General features: G+C 25.4%; 1 protein-coding gene across 19 annotated transcripts in view; it reads left to right on the plus strand.

Moving 5' to 3' along the window:
- Window positions 1-27,500, plus strand: part of LOC145270654 (RIMS-binding protein 2-like) — a 1,565,000-nt gene that overhangs the window by 1,438,239 nt on the left and 99,261 nt on the right. For all 19 annotated transcript variants that reach the window (XM_080126270.1, XM_080126275.1, XM_080126269.1 and 16 more), the window contains one exon: window positions 25,798-25,988. In XM_080126270.1, the coding sequence (XP_079982396.1) occupies window positions 25,798-25,988 (191 nt within the window). The remainder of the gene's footprint in view (window positions 1-25,797; window positions 25,989-27,500) is intronic.

The raw sequence follows: 27,500 nt of genomic DNA on the forward strand, positions 1-27,500 counted from the left end.
AACAGTGAGAATTTTTTTTTTTTTTTTTTTTTTTTTTTTCTCCACTGTTCTTCCAACTGAAACCAAAATTCCCCTCTTCCCTCATTCGTTTTCTTAGTTTTTAATCTATCATTCTGACGTTTCCTCTTAGAGGGTCAGACGATAAGGCCTTAGGGAAAATTTTAATTTCACCTGCCCATTTCTTGTTTTTTTTTTGGTATTTAAATTAAATTATGTTTCCTCTGAAATTTCTCCTTCCATTCTGCTGTACCAAAAATTTACTTATATATATATATATATATATATATTTCTGTAGAAATATATTTTCTTATAATATATACCAATCCTTATTTAAGAAGCTCAATGTAATTACAGAGCAATATAGAGAATACATGACAAAAAAAACTATATTCCGAAATTAATGATGTTGACCATTTTATAATTTATTTAATTCAGTTGACATTTACAATTCTTGAGAGCATCTGTTTTGTAGCGCAAAATCAATCAATCAATTATTATATCAATCAATATATTTTCATTACGCCATTTGGAATTTGATATAATAATTAAGTGATTGATTTTGCGCTACGAATCAGATAGTGTCAAGAATTGTAAAAGTCAATTGAATTAAAGGAATAAATTATAAGATGGTCAACGTCATGAATTTTGGAATATAACTTTTTGTCATTTATTCTCTCTCTCTCTCTCTCTCTCTCTCTCTCTCTCTCTATATATATATATATATATATATATATATATATATATATATATATATATATAGTCATCCACATACAGTACTGTTATGCTGTTTCACAGCTCATCAGTGCAGCTAGACAGGCAACTGCTTCAAGCCAGGATCGAAACCTGACCACCCAAATGACAGTCAAGGCTTCTCACCATTACGCTATATGGCTGCTGCTGTGTGGGTAATGAATTGACAATGTTTAATTTTGAGATCGTCCAAATGCCTCTGCTCGATTTGTTATATATATGAGGAGTTTTTTTTTTTTTTTTTTTTTTTTTTTTTTTTACATGGAGTTCACCACTTATCAAGGCCCAATGGCCACTCGGGGATAGGGGTTATTGTGTGTACAGTGGTGATCAATGGGATAGTGTAGTAATAGTATTGGAGAATTGATCAGGTGTCATTACTTGGGGGGGGGCGGTTCATCAGGAATTTGTTTGTTAATCGAAGTGAAGCAGACACATAAACCAATATATATATATATATATATATATATATATATATATAGCAGAATGATATATGAGGAGGAGTTTACTAATGAAAGACATCAAAAGCAAATATATATATGTATATATATATATATATATATATATATATAATATATATATATATATTTATGCTAGCATTTCAGCCCAGCGTTGACCGGGTGTTTGGACGCGTATGTTGAGCAAAAAAAAAAAAAGTGGTAGTAGGAAGGCAGGCTCGAACCCGTACCGCAAAGGAGGAAAAGAATGGGGTAAAACCTAACGTTTATGCTGTTACGACCACCGGCAAACCGGAAGCGACATTTTTTAAAATTAAGGCTAGACAATCTAAAGGAGAGGATAACTTTAAAAAATATTGACGAAAAAGTGCCCCCCTCCCCTGTAGAAAAGTGCCTAGTTGAAGGGGAAGATATTAATGTTTTTAGCCAATTTTTCAATATTTGTCGTATGAAAGGTCGAACTTTAAAACAATACTGATCCTGGTAAAATCCGTCGCCTCTATTGAAAGTTTAAGGCAGACATGCAAACAGACATACATACATACATTTATATATTGGTAACTAAAAATTTTCGACCCAAACTGATTAAAAAGCTTGCCCTATCTCTGAATACCCTTTATGTAAAATTTCAAATATTTAGACCAGAAATTGTCTGAGTAATTTGGAAGAGACCGCAGAGATCAATTTTTTTTTAACTTTGACCCCTATTATGACCCCATAAAATTTATTGTTTTGGGCTCAAATCAAGTTATTAAGTTAGATCCATGTCCAAGGAACCTATATCTAAAATTTCAATTGCGTAGACCCAAAATTGTCGGAGGAGTTTGATAGAGTTCTCAAAGATCAAATCGTTGAACTTTGACCCCTTAATCGCCAAATTTCTGGCCAAAAACCGATCACATCGATTTTCCCAAATCTCAGTAACCTGTATATCAAATTTCGAGTCTGTAGACTAAAAATTGACAGAGTTATTGCATGAATATAATTACACGTAATAGTTAACTAAAGACTTTTGTTTGATCTTAGATGATATTGAATTATTTCTCCTTGTAAACACCCCGGATATCTTAGCATTAAGTGAAACTAACCTTCACTCCTCCATTCCCTCTAACCACTTTAACATGCCTGGTTATCTCCCACTCTACCGTAAGGACTCGGACAGACATATGCATGGACTTGGAGTCTATATTCGTAACACCCTCCCCCTGACTAGAGAAATAAAACTAGAATCAGAGGACCAGGCCTTTATGTGCTTCAGACTAAATATGCAACACAATATTAGCTACTTGTATTTTCTCTACCGCTCTCCCTCAAACCAAGACTGTACCCTAATAAACAAAGTCTCAGACAGCATAGATATAGCACTCTCCCTCGATACTAGCGCACAAATACATGTATTTGGTGACTTCAATGTCCACCACAGTAACTGACTAGGATTCTCTAATCACACAGACGTAGCTGGTAGCGCAACACATAGCTTCTCTATATCCCATTCCCTATCTCAGTTGGTTACATTTCCGACATGTTTCCCAGACCAGCAAGATCAACATGCCTCACTTCTAGATCTCTTTCTGACAACGGTTCCCAATGACTGTACAACAAATGCCCACAGTCCACTCGGGAATGCTGATCACGCTGTGATAATGGTAGAAATCAGCCTAAATTCTCGCCCTAAAACTGAAGATCCACTACTCAAAACAAATTAGGAACCCGGGATTTTTGGAAAATCTACAACAGCGTAGTAAATAATGGACAGTCAACTATTCCCCCACTATCAAACGATCATGAGGTTGCTTGCACGGCAACTGACAAGGCTAATCTGCTTTCCAGTCGGTTTGGCTCAAACTCCACACTGAACTCGGTACACCACTCACTCCCTGATTTTCCTCTGCGGACAGACGCCTCACTAGACGATTTGAAAATCACCCCTTCTCAGGTACATGCTATTATAAAAAACCTAAACACCTCAAAAGCATGTGGACCAGATCTCATCCCGGCTGTGCTATTAAAAAAATGCTCTGCCGAGGTTGCTCCAGTTCTGTCCAAACTTTACAATAACGAATCTTGTTTTCCCGACTGCTGGAAAACCGCCTCTGTGGTACCAGTCTTCAAGAATTCTGGTGAAAGAACTGACCCACTAAATTATCGCCCCATTAGCCTCCTCCCGCTTTTCGCCAAAATATTTGAGTCCTTAGTTAATCAAGCCCTAGTCCAGCATCTAACAGCTGCTAAACTCCTGACTGACAAACAATATGGATTCAGGCAAGCCCGTTCAACAGCAGATATCTTAACTGTAGTTTCTGAACGTAGATACCGTTGATTGGATAAAACAGGGGAGGGTAGAGCAGTGGCCCTCGATATATCTAAGGCTTTTGACAGGGTATGGCACAATGGTCTTCTAAGGAAAATTAGATCATATGGAATCACTGGAAGAATTCATAATGTAATTAAATCCTTCTTAAGTAATAGAAAAATCAAAGTTGTCCTCGACGGTCGTACATTCAAACAATACGACATAAATGCGGGAGTACCTCAGGGGTCTATCCTTGGACCTCTATTATTCCTGATATTCATAAACGACCTCCCTGATAAAATTGTTTCGGAGATGGGTATATTTGCCGATGACACCACTCTCTATAACAGATATGAGGGGAAAACAAATGAACACATATCCAAGGAAATGGCAGAAACACTAGAGGATGAGCTCCAATCCGTAGTGGAATGGGGACAAAAATGGTTGGTCACATTCAATGCTGCTAAGACTAAGCTTGTTTCCTTCAATAACTACAAGAAACCTTCTCTACCACCAATAGCAATGGCCAAGAACACATTACCTGAAAGTACTTCTTTTAAACTCCTCGGCCTAACGTTTACAGGGAATATGAACTGGAATAGATACATTGAGAGCATTGCCAAGGCTGCTGCAAGGAAGGTTGGCTCCCTTTACCGTGCTAGAAAACTACTTACGCCTGACAGTATCCTATACCTCTATAAGGCAACCATTCGCCCATGTATGGAGTACTGTTGTCACATCTGGGCTGGTGCATCTGCTTCTTGTCTCTCGCTCCTGGACAGGGTTCAAAAGAGAGTCGCCAATTCAGCCTCTGTCCCATCGACGAGATGTTGCATCCCTCTACCTGCTCTACAAATACTTCAATGGTGAATGCTCTGACGAACTGCAAACACTTGTACCTCCCCGACATAACTACCCCCGACAAACCCGACAAGCTACTAAGTCTCATCCCTTTACAGTAGAGATCCCTAGGTGCAAGAAAGCCTTTTACTCCAATAGTTTCTTCCCCAGAACTGCGGGTCTTTGGAACTCCCTTCCGGGATTCTGCTTTCCCAACTGCAATGATATGCAGAAGTTCAAGTGTAATGTTAACAAACATCTTTCTACTCATCTCCCTTCATAATGACCCCGCTAATTAAGTCCCTGATAGTAGCCCCCTGCTTCAAAGTGGCACTGTGCCTTGTTTGGGGTGAAAATTGAATAAAAAAAAAAAAAAAAGATGATCATCCCATAAGAAAAACGAAAAAAACTAATAACGAATTAATTAAAATGAATGTTTAAAAGAATATGCAAATTAGTTAGATCGTTTGCTAGAAAATGCAATTCCACAAGCCATATGTAAGAAAATTGTAAATAAATAGAAAATTGGGTTTTTAATATGAATATCAATACACACAAAAGAAAAACGAATTTATAGGAGTAAAGAAGATATATATATTCGCACACTAGGAGAAGTACCCGTCATTTACTGGGTTCAAAAAATTGACCCTGATCTATGTGCGTGCGTAAAGAAATAACTTCAAATGTTTGGGTATTGAAACCAAAGCAAAATATGATGGAAAGAAAAGCAAAATTTTGCAGAAATATTTTATATCAACTTTGCTGTCCCTTCGTAGCAAAGAATGACCAGCAAAATGCATGTTTTTTTTTAGAAAAGCAGAAAAAACACTCTATTATCCGCACCCACTGTCCCATTTCAATTTCTCAATTGCAAAGAGAATGTAAAAATGCAAAACAATATTTTGCCAACAGTTTGTCCATCAATAATTCTTAAAAATGAAAATGAAGTCGGTCTTCTTATTTCAGGATGAAGGTGCACAGAGAAAAACTCATCCAATTGTAGTGTCAAATTTTACACTTGGATGACCCTCAATATTAGCTCCTCGTTTTCTCCTTTTTTTTTTTTTTTTTTTTTTTTTACATAGGAGTCACCACTTATCAAGGCACAGAGGCCACTCGAGGATAAGGGTTATAGAGTGTACAGTAGTCAATGGGATAATATTGTAGTAATCGTTAATGGAAATTTGGTAAATTGGATTACTTAAGAGGGCAGTTGATCAAGAATTTGTTTATGTTGGACTTGAAGGCAACCAAGTTGTAGTCAGCTGGGAAGCAGGCAAATGGAACAGGCATCCTCTGCATGTTTTGTTACTCCATGTGTAAAAAGATGGAACCTGATTATAAATAAGAGTTTTTGTAAAATTGTCCTCTCCACACAATTTAAAAAATGCGGTAAGTGTTGTATCTTTTGGGTTTAAGGTAACTTGGCCAACATTTTTATTTGTGAAATAAATGCTCTGACACTTTTTAAGATGAACTGCAAGCTGTTGGATTGGAGGATGCCTTTCATGAATAGGGAACCTCAGAATACGACAAAATGCTTCATTAGTGCCGACATATCTATCAAGTTTATATCGAGTAACTTCATCACTAAAAATTTTTGTAAGGAAAACATGGCTGCATCAGATCCCTGCTTTGTTTTTAATACTATCGACATTCCTCACTTTTAAGTGTTGAAAATTAGGGGAGAAAAATAAAAACCTTACAAAAAAGAAAGAAATAGGTTTATCAGCAGAACAATGAAAAGGTAGTTGTTCACCAAGGAACACAAAAGAAAGCAAAAAAAAAAAAAAAAAAAGATTGTTAATCAAGCTGGGGCAGCGATTTGGGACAAAGATCCGAACAGTGGCGGCCAGTATGTTCGGAGTTGGTGATGCGTTTTGCGACAGTTTACGATGGTTACTTTGTATAACTGATTTTTTTCATAATATTTATCCCAAACAAGGTATATTTTGTAAAGAAAACATGGCTGCATCAGATCCCTTAGATTGGAGGATGCCTTTCATGAATAGGGAACCTCAGAATACGACAAAATGCTTCATTAGTGCCGACATATCTACCAAGTTTATATCGAGTAACTTCATCACTAAAAATTTTTGTAAGGAAAACATGGCTGCATCAGATCCCTTATTTATGTATTTGCAAACATTTGATAGATTTCAAAATTCAATGTTTATGTGAGCATTGCATGTCTTTGAAAGTAATGGAGAGTAAGGTACAATCCACCTACTGTCAACTTCATCCCTGCCAATCATAGTTTTAAAACCACCATCTTTATTTCTCCTCCGCGGATCGATGACAGAAAACTATGGCTTAAATAGAAACCGACTTGAAAACAACAAATATATTAGGCAATCTTCTCCTATAAAACGATGGTCCTGGATATGACCTTAAACTATATCCAGTGATGAAGCCCCAGCTTGCAGGCTTTGGGGAGTGTGGAACCACCCTTTAATTGCCATTGCTCCCAGGTTCACTCTGACCCGGAGTGGTAGTACCTGTTAAGGTCCCAACTATGGCTTAAATAGAAACCGACTTGAAAACAACAAATATATTAGGCAATCTTCTCCTATAAAACGATGGTCCTGGATATGACCTTAAACTATATCTAGTGGTAAGGCCCCCACTTGTGGGCTTTGCGGAGTATGGAGCCACCCTTTAATTACCATTGCTCCCAGGTCCACTCTGATCCGGAGTGGTAGTACCTGTTAGAGTCCCAACTATAGGTTAAATAGAAACCGACTTGAAAACAACAAATATATTCTATTAAAAAATTTTTCTTCAAAATCTTTGGATTCGGCATTAAATAACCTGAAAAGGGTTGATATGCCGTAAAACAAAAACAACCAACCAACCCACCAACCCAAACAAGGCATATTGCCACTTGGACGTAAGGAATTACTATTTAAGACCACGTTTAGAGGAGATGTTAACAAAAAATGTTCTGCGACGCATGAAGACATGTTTATAAGCCAAAAATTATTTTTTATTGTACATTAAATATATCGTAGATGTCACTTGTTCTTATACACTTATGCTACCGTGCTAAATCTTTTTTTTTTTTTATATATAAATCATTGATGTTGTTAATAAATAATAATCTGAAAAGGGTTGATATGCCGTAAAACAAAAACAACCAACCAACCTATAAAACGGATAACCATCCTCACTAAACTGAGTTTCAAGCGAATAATTTTTAGGATATCTTTTTGTACATTGGCCATCAACCATGAAAGGTGAATTTCTGTAGATATTACCACAAGGCCCATGCACAATCTGACTTTTTACCATTTCAAAAAAGATCAGTTTGTATATCAGGTAACTCAGCTGATCTAATGGAATCAATTTGATTGGAGTTTATTTTTCTGGTAAACCACAATAATAATATAATTTTTTGCCACCTAGCATCGTAGTTGGCCAAAGATTTCTGATTTGTTCATCAGATTCATCATTTTCATTATCCTCAGGTGAAACAATCTGTCCAATAGATCTTTTCGATTGATATATGTCCAGGGAAAAGTTCATCTTGAATTTCCTTCCACTTTGCTTTATTTCCTTTAAGGGAAATCTCTTTAAATAATGCCCTATTGTTAAAGTGTTTTTTTTTTTATTCAAGAAGTCTGAAGAAAGTAATCAAATGCGAATATGTTGATAAAATAAACCAATATTTTAAGAAAAGTGCTCAATACAAAATAGGGTTTTAGGTTAAATATATGTTTACTGACACCTGCAATCCTCTAATCCCCGAATGTGTAGGACAGTAGTTTTCAAACTGTGCCGCCTGGCACACTAGTACGCCTCAGTCATTTTGTAGGTGCGCTTTATAGAATTCCTGAAACGTCTGTCCAGATACGAGATGCAAATGTACACAAAAAATAACTACGTCATACCATTTTCTTACAAAGATTCGTCGTTTCGTTGCACCAATATTATAATAGTTATAAACTACTTTTATTACAACTAGTCATTGTTTTGCAAGTATTGCAAGTATTGCACACGTTCAAAACATTTACCAAACACCGGCGCCGCCACAACTTGACAACTGGCAGTTTGGCACCAGCATAGCAGGTCTTGTGAGAGCGTCTGGTTTTCCATAATTTCTGACATAAGCCGTTGAATCTTGGGTCTTTTAATGCATATATCGTAAACTACCTGTGAAACTAGAGGGTAATATGCATATGCTGACCTATATAGTTATTTATATGATCTTTAAGATGAATATAGGAATCTATTCTGTACTTGTTTCAATGAGTTTTGAGATATAAAAGTCTTTCTGCTTCAACTTTTGCACATGAAGATTGATATATATATGTAGGAATCTACTCTTAGCTTGTTTTAATGAGTTTTGATACATCTTTCTGCTTCGACTTTTGAAAACCTTTCAACTGATGGAAGAAATTTTGACTTCTGTCAAGATGATTGAAGGAATTATGTCTGATCATAAAATGGTATGCAGAAAAATCCATACGTGAAACATGTTTTGCGGTATTTTCAAACTGATTTGGGGCCACGTGAGATGCGATGAAAGGATTATAACAAAAAAAAGTTTTTCTATTTTTAAATTATTTTTAGTTAAAAAATAAATTCTAATTCAATCAAACTATAAAAATTAGTTAAAAAATAAATTCTAATTCAATCAAACTATAAAAATTAGTAAAAAAATAAATTCTAATTCAATCAAACTATAAAAATTAGTTAAAAAAATAAATTCTAATTCAATCAATCAACTATAAAAATTAGGTTAAAAATAAATTCTAATTCAATCAATCAAACTATAAAAATTAGGTTAAAAATAAATTCTAATTCAATCAATCAAACTATAAAGATTAGGTTAAAAATAAATTCTAATTCAATCAAACTATAAAAATTAGGTTAAAAATAAATTCTAATTCGATCAAACTATAAAATTTAGTTAAAAAATAAATTCTAATTCAATCAATCAAACTATAAAAATTAGTTAAAAAATAAATTCTAATTCAATCAATCAAACTATAAAAATTAGTTAAAAAATAAATTCTAATTCGATCATTCAAACTATAAAAATTAGGTTAAAAATAAATTCTAATTCAATCAAACTATAAAATTTAGTTAAAAAATAAATTCTAATTCAATCATTCAAACTATAAAAATTAGGTTAAAAATAAATTCTAATTCAATCAATCAAACTATAAAATTTAGTTGAAAAATAAATTCTAATTCGATCATTCAAACTATAAAAATTAGGTTAAAAATAAATTCTAATTCAATCAATCAAACTATAAAGATTAGGTTAAAAATAAATTCTAATTCAATCAAACTATAAAATTTAGTTAAAAAATAAATTCTAATTCGATCATTCAAACTATAAAAATTAGGTTAAAAATAAATTTTAATTCAATCAAACTATAAAATTTAGTTAAAAAATAAATTCTAATTCGATCAATCAAACTATAAAAATTAGGTTAAAAATAAATTTTAATTCAATCAAACTATAAAATTTAGTTAAAAAATAAATTCTAATTCGATCAATCAAACTATAAAAATTAGGTTAAAAATAAATTTTAATTCAATCAAACTATAAAAATTAGGTTAAAAATAAATTCTAATTCGATCATTCAAACTATAAAAATTAGGTTAAAAATAAATTCTAATTCAATCAAACTATAAAATTTAGTTAAAAAATAAATTCTAATTCGATCAATCAAACTATAAAAATTAGGTTAAAAATACATTTAAATTCAATCAAACTATAAAATTTAGTTAAAAAATAAATTCTAATTCGATCATTCAAACTATAAAAATTAGGTTAAAAATAAATTCTAATTCAATCAAACTATAAAATTTAGTTAAAAAAATAAATTCTAATTCGATCATTCAAACTATAAAAATTAGGTTAAAAATAAATTCTAATTCAATCAAACTATAAAATTTAGTTAAAAAATAAATTCTAATTCGATCATTCAAACTATAAAAATTAGGTTAAAAATAAATTCTAATTCAATCAAACTATAAAATTTAGTTAAAAAATAAATTCTAATTCGATCATTCAAACTATAAAAATTAGGTTAAAAATAAATTCTAATTCAATCAAACTATAAAATTTAGTTAAAAAATAAATTCTAATTCGATCAATCAAACTATAAAAATTAGGTTAAAAATAAATTCTAATTCAATCAAACTATAAAATTTAGTTAAAAAAAAAAATTCTAATTCGATCATACAAACTATAAAAATTAGGTTAAAAATAAATTCTAATTCAATCAAACTATAAAATTTAGTTAAAAAATAAATTCTAATTCGATCATTCAAACTATAAAAATTAGGTTAAAAATAAATTCTAATTCAATCAAACTATAAAATTTAGTTAAAAAATAAATTCTAATTCGATCATTCAAACTATAAAAATTAGGTTAAAAATAAATTCTAATTCAATAAAACTATAAAATTTAGTTAAAAAATAAATTCTAATTCGATCATTCAAACTATAAAAATTAGGTTAAAATAAATTCTAATTCAATCAAACTATAAAATTTAGTTAAAAAATAAATTCTAATTCGATCATTCAAACTATAAAAATTAGGTTAAAAATAAATTTTAATTCAATCAAACTATAAAATTTAGTTAAAAAATAAATTCTAATTCAATCAAACTATAAAAATTAGGTTAAAAATAAATTCTAATTCGATCATTCAAACTATAAAAATTAGGTTAAAAATAAATTCTAATTCAATCAAACTATAAAATTTAGTTAAAAAATAAATTCTAATTCATTCAAACTATAAAAATTAGGTTAAAAATAAATTCTAATTCAATCAAACTATAAAATTTAGTTAAAAAATAAATTCTAATTCGATCATTCAAACTATAAAAATTAGGTTAAAAATAAATTCTAATTCAATCAAAGTATAAAATTTAGTTAAAAAATAAATTCTAATTCAATCAAACTATAAAAATTAGGTTAAAAATAAATTCTAATTCAATCAAACTATAAAATTTAGTTAAAAAATAAATTCTAATTCGATCATTCAAACTATAAAAATTAGGTTAAAAATAAATTCTAATTCAATCAAACTATAAAATTTAGTTAAAAAATAAATTCTAATTCGATCATTCAAACTATAAAAATTAGGTTAAAATAAATTCTAATTCAATCAAACTATAAAATGTAGTTAAAAAATAAATTCTAATTCGATCATTCAAACTATAAAAATTAGGTTAAAAATAAATTTTAATTCAATCAAACTATAAAATTTAGTTAAAAAATAAATTCTAATTCGATCATTCAAACTATAAAAATTAGGTTAAAAATAAATTCTAATTCAATCAAACTATAAAATTTAGTTTAAAAATAAATTCTAATTCGATGATTCAAACTATAAAAATTAGGTTAAAAATAAATTTTAATTCAATCAAACTATAAAATTTAGTTTAAAAATAAATTCTAATTCGATGATTCAAACTATAAAAATTAGGTTAAAAATAAATTCTAATTCAATCAAACTATAAAATTTAGTTAAAAAATAAATTCTAATTCGATCATTCAAACTATAAAAATTAGGTTAAAAATAAATTCTAATTCAATAAAACTATAAAATTTAGTTAAAAAATAAATTCTAATTCGATCATTCAAACTATAAAAATTAGGTTAAAAATAAATTCTAATTCAATCAAACTATAAAATTTAGTTAAAAAATAAATTCTAATTCGATCATTCAAACTATAAAAATTAGGTTAAAAATAAATTCTAATTCAATAAAACTATAAAAATTAGGTTAAAAATAAATTCTAATTCGATCAATCAAACTATAAAAATTAGGTTAAAAATAAATTCTAATTCAATAAAACTATAAAATTTAGTTAAAAAATAAATTCTAATTCGATCATTCAAACTATAAAAATTAGGTTAAAAATAAATTCTAATTCAATAAAACTATAAAATTTAGTTAAAAAATAAATTCTAATTCAATCAAACTATAAAAATTAGGTTAAAAATAAATTCTAATTCAATCAAACTATAAAATTTAGTTAAAAAATAAATTCTAATTCGATCATTCAAACTATAAAAATTAGGTTAAAAATAAATTCTAATTCAATCAAACTATAAAATTTAGTTAAAAAATAAATTCTAATTCGATCAAACTATAAAAATTAGGTTAAAAATAAATTCTAATTCAATCAAACTATAAAATTTAGTTAAAAAATAAATTCTAATTCGATCAATCAAACTATAAAAATTAGGTTAAAAATAAATTCTAATTCAATAAAACTATAAAATTTAGTTAAAAAATAAATTCTAATTCGATCAAACTATAAAAATTAGGTTAAAAATAAATTCTAATTCAATAAAACTATAAAATTTAGTTAAAAAATAAATTCTAATTCGATCAATACAACTATAAAAATTAGGTTAAAAATAAATTCTAATTCAATCAAACTATAAAATTTAGTTAAAAAATAAATTCTAATTCGATCATTCAAACTATAAAAATTAGGTTAAAAATAAATTCTAATTCAATCAAACTATAAAATTTAGTTAAAAAATAAATTCTAATTCGATCATTCAAACTATAAAAATTAGGTTAAAAATAAATTCTAATTCAATCAAACTATAAAATTTAGTTAAAAAATAAATTCTAATTCGATCATTCAAACTATAAAAATTAGGTTAAAAATAAATTCTAATTCAATCAAACTATAAAATTTAGTTAAAAAATAAATTCTAATTCGATCATTCAAACTATAAAAATTAGGTTAAAAATAAATTCTAATTCAATCAAACTATAAAATTTAGTTAAAAAATAAATTCTAATTCGATCAATCAAACTATAAAAATTAGGTTAAAAATAAATTCTAATTCAATCAAACTATAAAATTTAGTTAAAAAATAAATTCTAATTCGATCATTCAAACTATAAAAATTAGGTTAAAAATAAATTCTAATTCAATCAAACTATAAAATTCAGTTAAAAAATAAATTCTAATTCGATCATTCAAACTATAAAAATTAGGTTAAAAATAAATTCTAATTCAATCAAACTATAAAATTTAGTTAAAAAATAAATTCTAATTCGATCATTCAAACTATAAAAATTAGGTTAAAAATAAATTCTAATTCAATCAAACTATAAAATTTAGTTAAAAAATAAATTCTAATTCGATCAATCAAACTATAAAAATTAGGTTAAAAATAAATTCTAATTCAATCAAACTATAAAATTTAGTTAAAAAAAAAAATTCTAATTCGATCATACAAACTATAAAAATTAGGTTAAAAATAAATTCTAATTCAATCAAACTATAAAATTTAGTTAAAAAATAAATTCTAATTCGATCATTCAAACTATAAAAATTAGGTTAAAAATAAATTCTAATTCAATCAAACTATAAAATTTAGTTAAAAAATAAATTCTAATTCGATCATTCAAACTATAAAAATTAGGTTAAAAATAAATTCTAATTCAATAAAACTATAAAATTTAGTTAAAAAATAAATTCTAATTCGATCATTCAAACTATAAAAATTAGGTTAAAATAAATTCTAATTCAATCAAACTATAAAATTTAGTTAAAAAATAAATTCTAATTCGATCATTCAAACTATAAAAATTAGGTTAAAAATAAATTTTAATTCAATCAAACTATAAAATTTAGTTAAAAAATAAATTCTAATTCAATCAAACTATAAAAATTAGGTTAAAAATAAATTCTAATTCGATCATTCAAACTATAAAAATTAGGTTAAAAATAAATTCTAATTCAATCAAACTATAAAATTTAGTTAAAAAATAAATGCTAATTCAATCAAACTATAAAAATTAGGTTAAAAATAAATTCTAATTCAATCAAACTATAAAATTTAGTTAAAAAATAAATTCTAATTCGATCATTCAAACTATAAAAATTAGGTTAAAAATAAATTCTAATTCAATCAAACTATAAAATTTAGTTAAAAAATAAATTCTAATTCAATCAAACTATAAAAATTAGGTTAAAAATAAATTCTAATTCAATCAAACTATAAAATTTAGTTAAAAAATAAATTCTAATTCGATCATTCAAACTATAAAAATTAGGTTAAAAATAAATTCTAATTCAATCAAACTATAAAATTTAGTTAAAAAATAAATTCTAATTCGATCATTCAAACTATAAAAATTAGGTTAAAATAAATTCTAATTCAATCAAGCTATAAAATTTAGTTAAAAAATAAATTCTAATTCGAATATTCAAACTATAAAAATTAGGTTAAAAATAAATTTTAATTCAATCAAACTATAAAATTTAGTTAAAAAATAAATTCTAATTCGATCATTCAAACTATAAAAATTAGGTTAAAAATAAATTCTAATTCAATCAAACTATAAAATTTAGTTTAAAAATAAATTCTAATTCGATGATTCAAACTATAAAAATTAGGTTAAAAATAAATTTTAATTCAATCAAACTATAAAATTTAGTTAAAAAATAAATTCTAATTCGATGATTCAAACTATAAAAATTAGGTTAAAAATAAATTCTAATTCAATCAAACTATAAAATTTAGTTAAAAAATAAATTCTAATTCGATCATTCAAACTATAAAAATTAGGTTAAAAATAAATTCTAATTCAATAAAACTATAAAATTTAGTTAAAAAATAAATTCTAATTCGATCATTCAAACTATAAAAATTAGGTTAAAAATAAATTCTAATTCAATCAAACTATAAAATTTAGTTAAAAAATAAATTCTAATTCGATCATTCAAACTATAAAAATTAGGTTAAAAATAAATTCTAATTCAATAAAACTATAAAATTTAGTTAAAAAATAAATTCTAATTCGATCAATCAAACTATAAAAATTAGGTTAAAAATAAATTCTAATTCAATAAAACTATAAAATTTAGTTAAAAAATAAATTCTAATTCGATCATTCAAACTATAAAAATTAGGTTAAAAATAAATTCTAATTCAATAAAACTATAAAATTTAGTTAAAAAATAAATTCTAATTCAATCAAACTATAAAAATTAGGTTAAAAATAAATTCTAATTCAATCAAACTATAAAATTTAGTTAAAAAATAAATTCTAATTCGATCATTCAAACTATAAAAATTAGGTTAAAAATAAATTCTAATTCAATCAAACTATAAAATTTAGTTAAAAAATAAATTCTAATTCGATCAAACTATAAAAATTAGGTTAAAAATAAATTCTAATTCAATCAAACTATAAAATTTAGTTAAAAAATAAATTCTAATTCGATCAATCAAACTATAAAAATTAGGTTAAAAATAAATTCTAATTCAATAAAACTATAAAATTTAGTTAAAAAATAAATTCTAATTCGATCAAACTATAAAAATTAGGTTAAAAATAAATTCTAATTCAATAAAACTATAAAATTTAGTTAAAAAATAAATTCTAATTCGATCATTCAAACTATAAAAATTAGGTTAAAAATAAATTCTAATTCAATCAAACTATAAAATTTAGTTAAAAAATAAATTCTAATTCGATCAATCAAACTATAAAAATTAGGTTAAAAATAAATTCTAATTCAATCAAACTATAAAATTTAGTTAAAAAATAAATTCTAATTCAATCAAACTATAAAAATTAGGTTAAAAATAAATTCTAATTCAATCAAACTATAAAATTTAGTTAAAAAATAAATTCTAATTCGATCATTCAAACTATAAAAATTAGGTTAAAAATAAATTCTAATTCAATCAAACTATAAAATTTAGTTAAAAAATAAATTCTAATTCGATCAAACTATAAAAATTAGGTTAAAAATAAATTCTAATTCAATCAAACTATAAAATTTAGTTAAAAAATAAATTCTAATTCGATCAATCAAACTATAAAAATTAGGTTAAAAATAAATTCTAATTCAATCAAACTATAAAATTTAGTTAAAAAAAAAATTCTAATTCGATCAAACTATAAAAATTAGGTTAAAAATAAATTCTAATTCAATCAAACTATAAAATTTAGTTAAAAAATAAATTCTAATTCGATCATTCAAACTATAAAAATTAGGTTAAAAATAAATTCTAATTCAATCAAACTATAAAATTTAGTTAAAAAATAAATTCTAACTCGATCATTCAAACTATAAAAATTAGGTTAAAAATAAATTCTAATTCAATCAAACTATAAAATTTAGTTAAAAAATAAATTCTAATTCGATCATTCAAACTATAAAAATTAGGTTAAAAATAAATTCTAATTCAATCAAACTATAAAATTTAGTTAAAAAATAAATTCTAATTCGATCATTCAAACTATAAAAATTAGGTTAAAAATAAATTCTAATTCAATCAAACTATAAAATTTAGTTAAAAAATAAATTCTAATTCGATCAATCAAACTATAAAAATTAGGTTAAAAATAAATTCTAATTCAATCAAACTATAAAATTTAGTTAAAAAATAAATTCTAATTCGATCATTCAAACTATAAAAATTAGGTTAAAAATAAATTCTAATTCAATCAAACTATAAAATTTAGTTAAAAAATAAATTCTAATTCGATCATTCAAACTATAAAAATTAGGTTAAAAATAAATTCTAATTCAATAAAACTATAAAATTTAGTTAAAAAATAAATTCTAATTCGATCATTCAAACTATAAAAATTAGGTTAAAATAAATTCTAATTCAATCAAACTATAAAATTTAGTTAAAAAATAAATTCTAATTCGATCATTCAAACTATAAAAATTAGGTTAAAAAAAAATTTTAATTCAATCAAACTATAAAATTTAGTTAAAAAATAAATTCTAGTTCAATCAAACTATAAAAATTAGGTTAAAAATAAATTCTAATTCGATCATTCAAACTATAAAAATTAGGTTAAAAATAAATTCTAATTCAATCAAACTATAAAATTTAGTTAAAAAATAAATTCTAATTCAATCAAACTATAAAAATTAGGTTAAAAATAAATTCTAATTCAATCAAACTATAAAATTTAGTTAAAAAATAAATTCTAATTCGATCATTCAAACTATAAAAATTAGGTTAAAAATAAATTCTAATTCAATCAAACTATAAAATTTAGTTAAAAAATAAATTCTAATTCGATCATTCAAACTATAAAAATTAGGTTAAAATAAATTCTAATTCAATCAAACTATAAAATTTAGTTAAAAAATAAATTCTAATTCGATCATTCAAACTATAAAAATTAGGTTAAAAATAAATTTTAATTCAATCAAACTATAAAATTTAGTTAAAAAATAAATTCTAATTCGATCATTCAAACTATAAAAATTAGGTTAAAAATAAATTCTAATTCAATCAAACTATAAAATTTAGTTTAAAAATAAATTCTAATTCGATGATTCAAACTATAAAAATTAGGTTAAAAATAAATTTTAATTCAATCAAACTATAAAATTTAGTTTAAAAATAAATTCTAATTCGATGATTCAAACTATAAAAATTAGGTTAAAAATAAATTCTAATTCAATCAAACTATAAAATTTAGTTAAAAAATAAATTCTAATTCGATCATTCAAACTATAAAAATTAGGTTAAAAATAAATTCTAATTCAATAAAACTATAAAATTTAGTTAAAAAATAAATTCTAATTCGATCATTCAAACTATAAAAATTAGGTTAAAAATAAATTCTAATTCAATCAAACTATAAAATTTAGTTAAAAAATAAATTCTAATTCGATCATTCAAACTATAAAAATTAGGTTAAAAATAAATTCTAATTCAATAAAACTATAAAATTTAGTTAAAAAATAAATTCTAATTCGATCAATCAAACTATAAAAATTAGGTTAAAAATAAATTCTAATTCAATAAAACTATAAAATTTAGTTAAAAAATAAATTCTAATTCGATCATTCAAACTATAAAAATTAGGTTAAAAATAAATTCTAATTCAATAAAACTATAAAATTTAGTTAAAAAATAAATTCTAATTCAATCAAACTATAAAAATTAGGTTAAAAATAAATTCTAATTCAATCAAACTATAAAATTTAGTTAAAAAATAAATTCTAATTCGATCATTCAAACTATAAAAATTAGGTTAAAAATAAATTCTAATTCAATCAAACTATAAAATTTAGTTAAAAAATAAATTCTAATTCGATCAAACTATAAAAATTAGGTTAAAAATAAATTCTAATTCAATAAAACTATAAAATTTAGTTAAAACATAAATTCTAATTCGATCAAACTATAAAAATTAGGTTAAAAATAAATTCTAATTCAATCAAACTATAAAATTTAGTTAAAAAAATAAATTCTAATTCGATCATTCAAACTATAAAAATTAGTTGAAAAATAAATTCTAATTCAATCAATCAAACTATAAAATTTAGTTGAAAAATAAATTCTAATTCGATCAATCAAACTATAAAAATTAGGTTAAAAATAAATTCTAATTCAATCAAACTATAAAATTTAGTTAAAAAATAAATTCTAATTCGATCATTCAAACTATAAAAATTAGGTTAAAAATAAATTCTAATTCAATCAAACTATAAAATTTAGTTAAAAAATAAATTCTAATTCGATCATTCAAACTATAAAAATTAGGTTAAAAATAAATTTTAATTCAATCAAACTATAAAAATTAGTTAAAACATAAATTCTAATTCGATCATTCAAACTATAAAAATTAGGTTAAAAATAAATTCTAATTCAATCAAACTATAAAATTTAGTTAAAAAATAAATTCTAATTCGATCATTCAAACTATAAAAATTAGGTTAAAAATAAATTCTAATTCAATCAAACTATAAAATTTAGTTAAAAAATAAATTCTAATTCGATCATTCAAACTATAAAAATTAGGTTAAAAATAAATTCTAATTCAATAAAACTATAAAATTTAGTTAAAAAATAAATTCTAATTCGATCATTCAAACTATAAAAATTAGGTTAAAAATAAATTCTAATTCAATCAAACTATAAAATTTAGTTAAAAAATAAATTCTAATTCGATCATTCAAACTATAAAAATTAGGTTAAAAATAAATTCTAATTCAATCAAACTATAAAATTTAGTTAAAAAATAAATTCTAATTCGATCAAACTATAAAAATTAGGTTAAAAATAAATTCTAATTCAATAAAACTATAAAATTTAGTTAAAAAATAAATTCTAATTCGATCAATCAAACTATAAAAATTAGGTTAAAAATAAATTCTAATTCAATAAAACTATAAAATTTAGTTAAAAAATAAATTCTAATTCGATCATTCAAACTATAAAAATTAGGTTAAAAATAAATTCTAATTCAATAAAACTATAAAATTTAGTTAAAAAATAAATTCTAATTCAATCAAACTATAAAAATTAGGTTAAAAATAAATTCTAATTCAATCAAACTATAAAATTTAGTTAAAAAATAAATTCTAATTCGATCATTCAAACTATAAAAAATAGGTTAAAAATAAATTCTAATTCAATCAAACTATAAAATTTAGTTAAAAAATAAATTCTAATTCGATCATTCAAACTATAAAAATTAGGTTCAAAATAAATTCTAATTCAATAAAACTATAAAATTTAGTTAAAAAATAAATTCTAATTCAATCAAACTATAAAAATTAGGTTAAAAATAAATTCTAATTCAATCAAACTATAAAATTTAGTTAAAAAATAAATTCTAATTCGATCATTCAAACTATAAAAATTAGGTTAAAAATAAATTCTAATTCAATAAAACTATAAAATTTAGTTAAAAAATAAATTCTAATTCGATCATTCAAACTATAAAAATTAGGTTAAAAATAAATTCTAATTCAATCAAACTATAAAATTTAGTTAAAAAATAAATTCTAATTCGATCATTCAAACTATAAAAATTAGGTTAAAAATAAATTCTAATTCAATCAAACTATAAAATTTAGTTAAAAAATAAATTCTAATTCGATCATTCAAACTATAAAAATTAGGTTAAAAATAAATTCTAATTCAATCAAACTATAAAAATTAGGTTAAAAATAAATTCTAATTCAATCATTCAAACTATAAAAATTAGGTTAAAAATAAATTCTAATTCAATCAAACTATAAAAATTAGGTTAAAAATAAATTCTAATTCAATCAAACTATAAAATTTAGTTAAAAAATAAATTCTAATTCGATCATTCAAACTATAAAAATTAGGTTAAAAATAAATTCTAATTCAATCAAATTATAAAATTTAGTTAAAAAATAAATTCTAATTCGATCATTCAAACTATAAAAAGTAGGTTAAAAATAAATTCTAATTCAATCAAACTATAAAAATTAGTTAAAAAATAAATTCTAATTCGATCATTCAAACTATAAAAATTAGGTTAAAAATAAATTCTAATTCAATCAAACTATAAAATTTAGTTAAAAAATAAATTCTAATTCGATCATTCAAACTATAAAAATTAGGTTAAAAATAAATTCTAATTCAATCAAACTATAAAATTTAGTTAAAAAATAAATTCTAATTCAATCAAACTATAAAAATTAGGTTAAAAATAAATTCTAATTCAATCAAACTATAAAATTTAGTTAAAAAATAAATTCTAATTCGATCATTCAAACTATAAAAATTAGGTTAAAAATAAATTCTAATTCAATCAAACTATAAAATTTAGTTAAAAAATAAATTCTAATTCGATCATTCAAACTATAAAAATTAGGTTAAAAATAAATTCTAATTCAATCAAACTATAAAATTTAGTTAAAAAATAAATTCTAATTCGATCATTCAAACTATAAAAGTTAGGTTAAAAATAAATTCTAATTCAATCAAACTATAAAATTTAGTTAAAAAATAAATTCTAATTCGATCATTCAAACTATAAAAATTAGGTTAAAGATAAATTCTAATTCAATCAAACTATAAAATTTAGTTAAAAAATAAATTCTTATTCAATCAAACTATAAAAATTAGGTTAAAAATAAATTCTAATTCGATCATTCAAACTATAAAAATTAGGTTAAAAATAAATTCTTATTCAATCAAACTATAAAAATTAGGTTAAAAATAAATTCTAATTCAATCAAACTATAAAATTTAGTTAAAAAATAAATTCTAATTCGATCATTCAAACTATAAAAATTAGGTTAAAAATAAATTCTAATTCAATAAAACTATAAAATTTAGTTAAAAAATAAATTCTAATTCAATCAAACTATAAAAATTAGGTTAAAAATAAATTCTAATTCAATCAAACTATAAAAATTAGTTAAAAAATAAATTCTAATTCGATCAATCAAACTATAAAAATTAGGTTAAAAATAAATTCTAATTCAATCAATCAAACTATAAAAATTAGGTTAAAAATAAATTCTAATTCAATAAAACTATAAAATTTAGTTAAAAAATAAATTCTAATTCGATCATTCAAACTATAAAAATTAGGTTAAAAGTAAATTCTTATTCAATAAAACTATAAAATTTAGTTAAAAAATAAATTCTAATTCGATCATTCAAACTATAAAAATTAGGTTAAAAATAAATTCTAATTCAATCAATCTATAAAATTTAGTTAAAAAATAAATTCTAATTCGATCAATCAAACTATAAAAATTAGGTTAAAAATAAATTCTAATTCAATCAAACTATAAAAATTAGTTAAAAAATAAATTCTAATTCGATCAATCAAACTATAAAAATTAGGTTAAAAATAAATTCTAATTCAATCAAACTATAAAATTTAGTTAAAAAATAAATTCTAATTCAATCATTCAAACTATAAAAATTAGGTTAAAAATAAATTCTAATTCAATCAAACTATAAAATTTAGTTAAAAAATAAATTCTAATTCGATCAATCAAACTATAAAAATTAGGTTAAAAATAAATTCTAATTCAATCAAACTATAAAATTTAGTTAAAAAATAAATTCTAATTCGATCATTCAAACTATAAAAATTAGGTTAAAAATAAATTCTAATTCAATCAAACTATAAAATTTAGTTAAAAAATAAATTCTAATTCAATCATTCAAACTATAAAATTTAGTTAAAAAATAAATTCTAATTCGATCAATCAAACTATAAAAATTAGTTAAAAAATAAATTCTAATTCAATCAATCAAACTATAAAAATTAGTTAAAAAATAAATTCTAATTCAATCATTCAAACTATAAAAATTAGTTAAAAAATAAATTCTAATTCAATCAATCAAACTATAAAAATTAGTTAAAAAATAAATTCTAATTCAATCATTCAAACTATAAAAATTAGTTAAAAAATAAATTCTGATTCGATCAATCAAACTATAAAAATTAGTTAAAAAATAAATTCTAATTCAATCAATCAAACTATAAAAATTAGTTAAAAAATAAATTCTAATTCAATCATTCAAACTATAAAATTTAGTTAAAAAATAAATTCTAATTCAATCATTCAAACTATAAAAATTAGTTAAAAAATAAATTCTAATTCGATCAAACTATAAAATTTAGTTAAAAAATTAATTCTAATTCAATCATTCAAACTATAAAATTTAGTTAAAAAATAAATTCTAATTCGATCAATCAAACTATAAAAATTAGTTAAAAAATAAATTCTTAATGCGAAAAGTAAAGAAATTCCATTTCTTTGGGTTTGAAATTTTTAAGAAATCATTAAAAAATATTTCTAAATAAAATGTTTTTTTTTGTTAATAAATAATTCCAAGTGTAGTATGGGGGTGGGATTTAGCTGCCTGTCGGGTGTGTCGAGGGTGTCTACGTCGTGGGGCACAAGTGTCTGCAGTTCGCCAGAGCATTCACCATTAAAATACTTGTAGAACAGGCAGAGGGATGCAACGTTTCGTTGATGGGACAGAGGCTGAAGCTTAGATGCCAGTTCAGGGCCTATCAGATTGGCGACTCTCTTTTGAACCTTGTCTAGGAGCAAGAGACTAGCAGCAGATGCACCAGCCCAAATGTGACAACAATACTCCATATTTTGATTTCATTCAGACAAAGCACTAAGAAACAGAGCCTAATTAGAGTTGGGGCCCGTTTTTTTTGGGGGGGGTCACCCTGTATATTTCAGTGTTTTGCTTTCTTTTCTTCTTTCTCTCCATGTTGTAAAGTTGTTTCCGAAACTTTTTTTTTTTTTTACATGGGCATCACCACATTATCAAGGCCAAGAGGTCACTCAAGGATAAGGGTTAAAGAGTGTACATTAGAAATTGGACAATATAGTAATCATTAGTAATTAAAATTTGGTAAATTTGATAACTTATATGGAACGGCTCATCAAGAACTTATTTACGTTAGACTTGAAGACAACCATATTGTAGTCAGCCGGAAAGCAGGAAAACGGAAGACAATTCCACAGGCGTGCAGTTCTAAGAAAGAAGCTTTGTTCATGGAATCTACGTTTAGGTTTAGGCACAGATAAAGAGTGGGGGGAATTATTGATAGTGTTTACAGCTAGACGAGTGTTTCTTGTGAAAGTTTGGCGAGGGGGGACCATAGATTGAAGCTCATTCGAACACTTTCCATGAAAATAACGATACATCAGAGACAAACTCGCAACATCTCTTCTGTGGGATAGAGGTTGCAAGGAAGAGAAAAGGACATCTCCTACGAGGCTACGAAGTCTATTTTGAACTCTATCAAGGCAGGCCAAGTCCTTTCTAGCAGCTCCTGCCCAGATGTGGCAACAGTATTCCATCCTTGGACGTACCTGGTTCTTATATAGATAGAGAATAGCATCAGCAGTGAGATATCTACCAGATCGATAGAAAGATCCCACCATTTTTCCAGCGGCCTTGGCAACGGATTTGATGTACGTATTCCATTTCAGATCAGGAGTAATGGTCAAGCCAAGAAGCTTGTCAAAACTTTAGGCCTCCTGAAGACGAGAGCCATTCATTTCAATTGATGCCAGATGTGGATCAGAATGTTGATGATGTAAAGAGAGAAGCTTGGTTTTAGATGCATTAAAAGTAACCAGCCACTCCTTTCCCCATTGTACTACATGCTCAAGATCAGAGGAGAGAAAATTGGAGAGAACTTTCAAGTTGTCTTTGTTTGACCCATCTCTCCCGGCCTCTCTCGACCCATCTCTCCCGGTCTCTCTCGACCCATCTCTCCCGGCCTCTCTCGACCCATCTCTCCCGGCCTCTCTCGACCCATCTCTCCCGGCCTCTCTCGATCCATCTCTCCCGGCCTCTCTTTATCCATCTATCTTATTTCTTTCTCTTCAATTAAAATCCATTAATCTCTTTATTCAATATCCCCATAATTTCACTACCTCTAATTCATGTGACCTGATTCTAATTGGTTTTGGTTTTAAAAAAAAAAAAAAGATTCAACATTTCAAAACAAATATAAATAACAACTAACCTTTTTCCTTTCACTTCCATTGTTTTATTTGTTCTTTTTCCTTTTTTCCTTTTCTTTTTTTCCTTTTTTCCTTTTTTACCTTTTTTCTCCTTATTTTTCCTATTTTGTCTTTTTTTCTTTTTAACTACTGTCGATCAAAGAAAAAGTTTTGAAAAAAAACAGCAAAAAACAGCAAAAAACATACTTTGTCCAGGTGCATACCCTGACGTTCCGGCTGACGCCGCACTTCGGCTCTGCACCCTATCGTACATTGTTTCCGAAACTTTCAAGTTGTCTTTGTTCCTATACCCGCAATATCATCGGAGGGCTTCATCGTGGTCGAGTGAATAACATGCCATATAATCATACTTCACTTCTAAAAAAAAAAAAATTTTTTTTTAAATAAAATACTCATCAAGTGCGTTTGAAAGCCAAATCACAACGTAATATTATGAAAATAAATATTTTACTTGTTTGAAATTTATAACAAATATATTTCAAAACTATACTCCATCTTCAGTATGTTGTTTTTTTTCTTTTTTCTCTCTATATTGTAAAGTTGGAGAAACAGACATTTCTTTCCCCAACTTTACAGGCTCCTGTCGGTGGGGCATTAGAATACGCCGACTGCCCCCCTTGCAGAGGGTAAAAGTCCCTCAATGGGGGTCCTGGATATGACCTTAAACTATATCCAGTGATGAGGCCCCAGCTTGTGGGCTTTGGGGAGTGTGGAGCCACCCTTTAATTACCATTGCTCCCAGGTCCACTCTGACCCGGAGTGGTAGTACCTGTTAGGGTCCCAACTATGGGTTAAATAGAAACCGACGTGAAAACAACAAAAATATTCTATTAAAAAAATTTTCTTCAAAATCTTTGGATTCGTCATTAAATAACCTGAAAAGGGTTGATATGCCGTAAAACAAAAACAACCAACCAACCAACTTTATAACATAGAGAGAAAAATAAAAAAGAAAAGAAAGAAAACAACATACTGAGGATGGAGTATACCTCCGAAATTTAATCAACGTTTCTATACGATGTTATAAATTTCAAACAAGTAAAACATTTATTTTCATAATATTACGTTATGATTTGGCTTTCAAGCGCACTTGATGCGTATTTTATTTTATTCAAATTAAATCAACGTTTCAATATGAACTCACACCCTTGAGATTATTATTATTATTATATTGTTTTATTTTTTTTGTAGATGACCACGTTTTACTGAGCAGTGCCAACTTCTCTGGTTTTATCCCACAACGCTTGACTGTGCGTACGATGGATGATCACGGCGAAGAGTCTGTCGACTCTCAGGGGGTCATCCTTCCACCCAATTTACTTAAAGAAATGGCAGCAACCACTGCCAAAAATATTGCATATGAAGCCGTAGCAGCAAGAAAGGTGAGGATTTAAAAAAAAAAAATGTGATTTTGATTTGATAGGAATTGAACCTGTTTCTAATAATTTATAATTCTGTATCACAATCTTTTAAATGCTTTGTTTCGTATTCAATTAACTTTTGATTGTGTACTAATACTGTTTTGTTTTCTTTTGAATAGGAAGGATGGAATTTAATTGTTTTATTTCTAAAAAACAGAAGAAAAAAAGCGAAAAACAAATTTATTACATTCTATAAATGCTAATATATTTATTTGTGTATATTTTTACCTGGAAAAAAATGAATTATTTATACATAACACACACACACACACACACACACATACATATATATTTTATTATTTGAGGGTAAACAGTTCCATATGATCGCTAAAAATAGACATCTGTTTCAGTCGAAGAGACTTCCTCAGGCGACCCAGAACCTCTCGATGCCAAAAAGAAAAAGGTTTCTTTTTGGCGTCGAGAGGTTCTGGGTTGCCTGAGGAAGTCTCTTTGACTGAAACAGATGGCTATTTGTAGCGACCATATGTAACTGTTAACCCTCAAATAATAAAAAAAATATTTTGCTCTTTTTATTGAGCACTATTTAACAACCCCGTTGTCTTCATTAGTCCCGACTTTTGAACACTTCAAACCTATATATATATATAATTTTTCAGAATGTGAGAGATTATATATAATTATTTATATCACATTCTGAAAAATTCTATTACAAATTGCTCGCTAGGTTAGCAATGCAGGATGGCGCTATCCTAGCTAGTTGAAAATTCCTACTTGTGAGACATTGGTTTGGGGTTATTATCTGTTTCACCGCAGTTTGCTTGACCTGGGTTAGTTAATAGACTCACATACAAGAGGCCCAGGTTTTGAATCCCGGGCTCGGATATCTAACTGATGAGCCCAAATGAGGGCGAAACTCGAGTCTTGGACTTCTGGTTTGTTGCCTGTCATGGTTCTTGTGAGTTGTGACGTTGTTTGGCTGTGGAAATATATATATATATATATATATATATATATATATATTATACAAACACTATTGGTTACATATGTGCATACATGTTTCAGTGGAATCCTAATTTTAAGGAGATCACCTCATCAGACCCCCCCCATCAGACCAAAAAAAAAAAGGAGCGATTTAAAAATATTTTTCAATATCGCTCCATTTCTTTTGGTCTGATGAGGTGATCTCCCTAAATTAAGATTCCACTGAAACATGTATGCGCATATGTAACCAATAATGTTTGTATAATAAACAGACTATATAGTTGCTCTGTCCAACATTGAGCACTCTTTAATAATCACACGGGTTTCATTGGATTTATATCTAGGAAATCAATCTATACGACCATTTTATATATGTGTGTATATATATATATATATATTTATATATATGTCCACAAAGTCTGGGTACATAATCTACAGGATGCTTCCACAAAGTCTGGCTACATAATGTAGCCAGACTTTGTGGACACCCTGTATATATAAATCTGGAATTAAATTTGGTAAATTAAGAAT

The sequence above is a fragment of the Euprymna scolopes genome, chromosome 46 (assembly GCF_053919585.1).
Source record: "Euprymna scolopes isolate OS-2025 chromosome 46, ASM5391958v1, whole genome shotgun sequence".
NCBI classification, from domain to species: Eukaryota; Metazoa; Mollusca; class Cephalopoda; order Sepiida; family Sepiolidae; genus Euprymna; species Euprymna scolopes.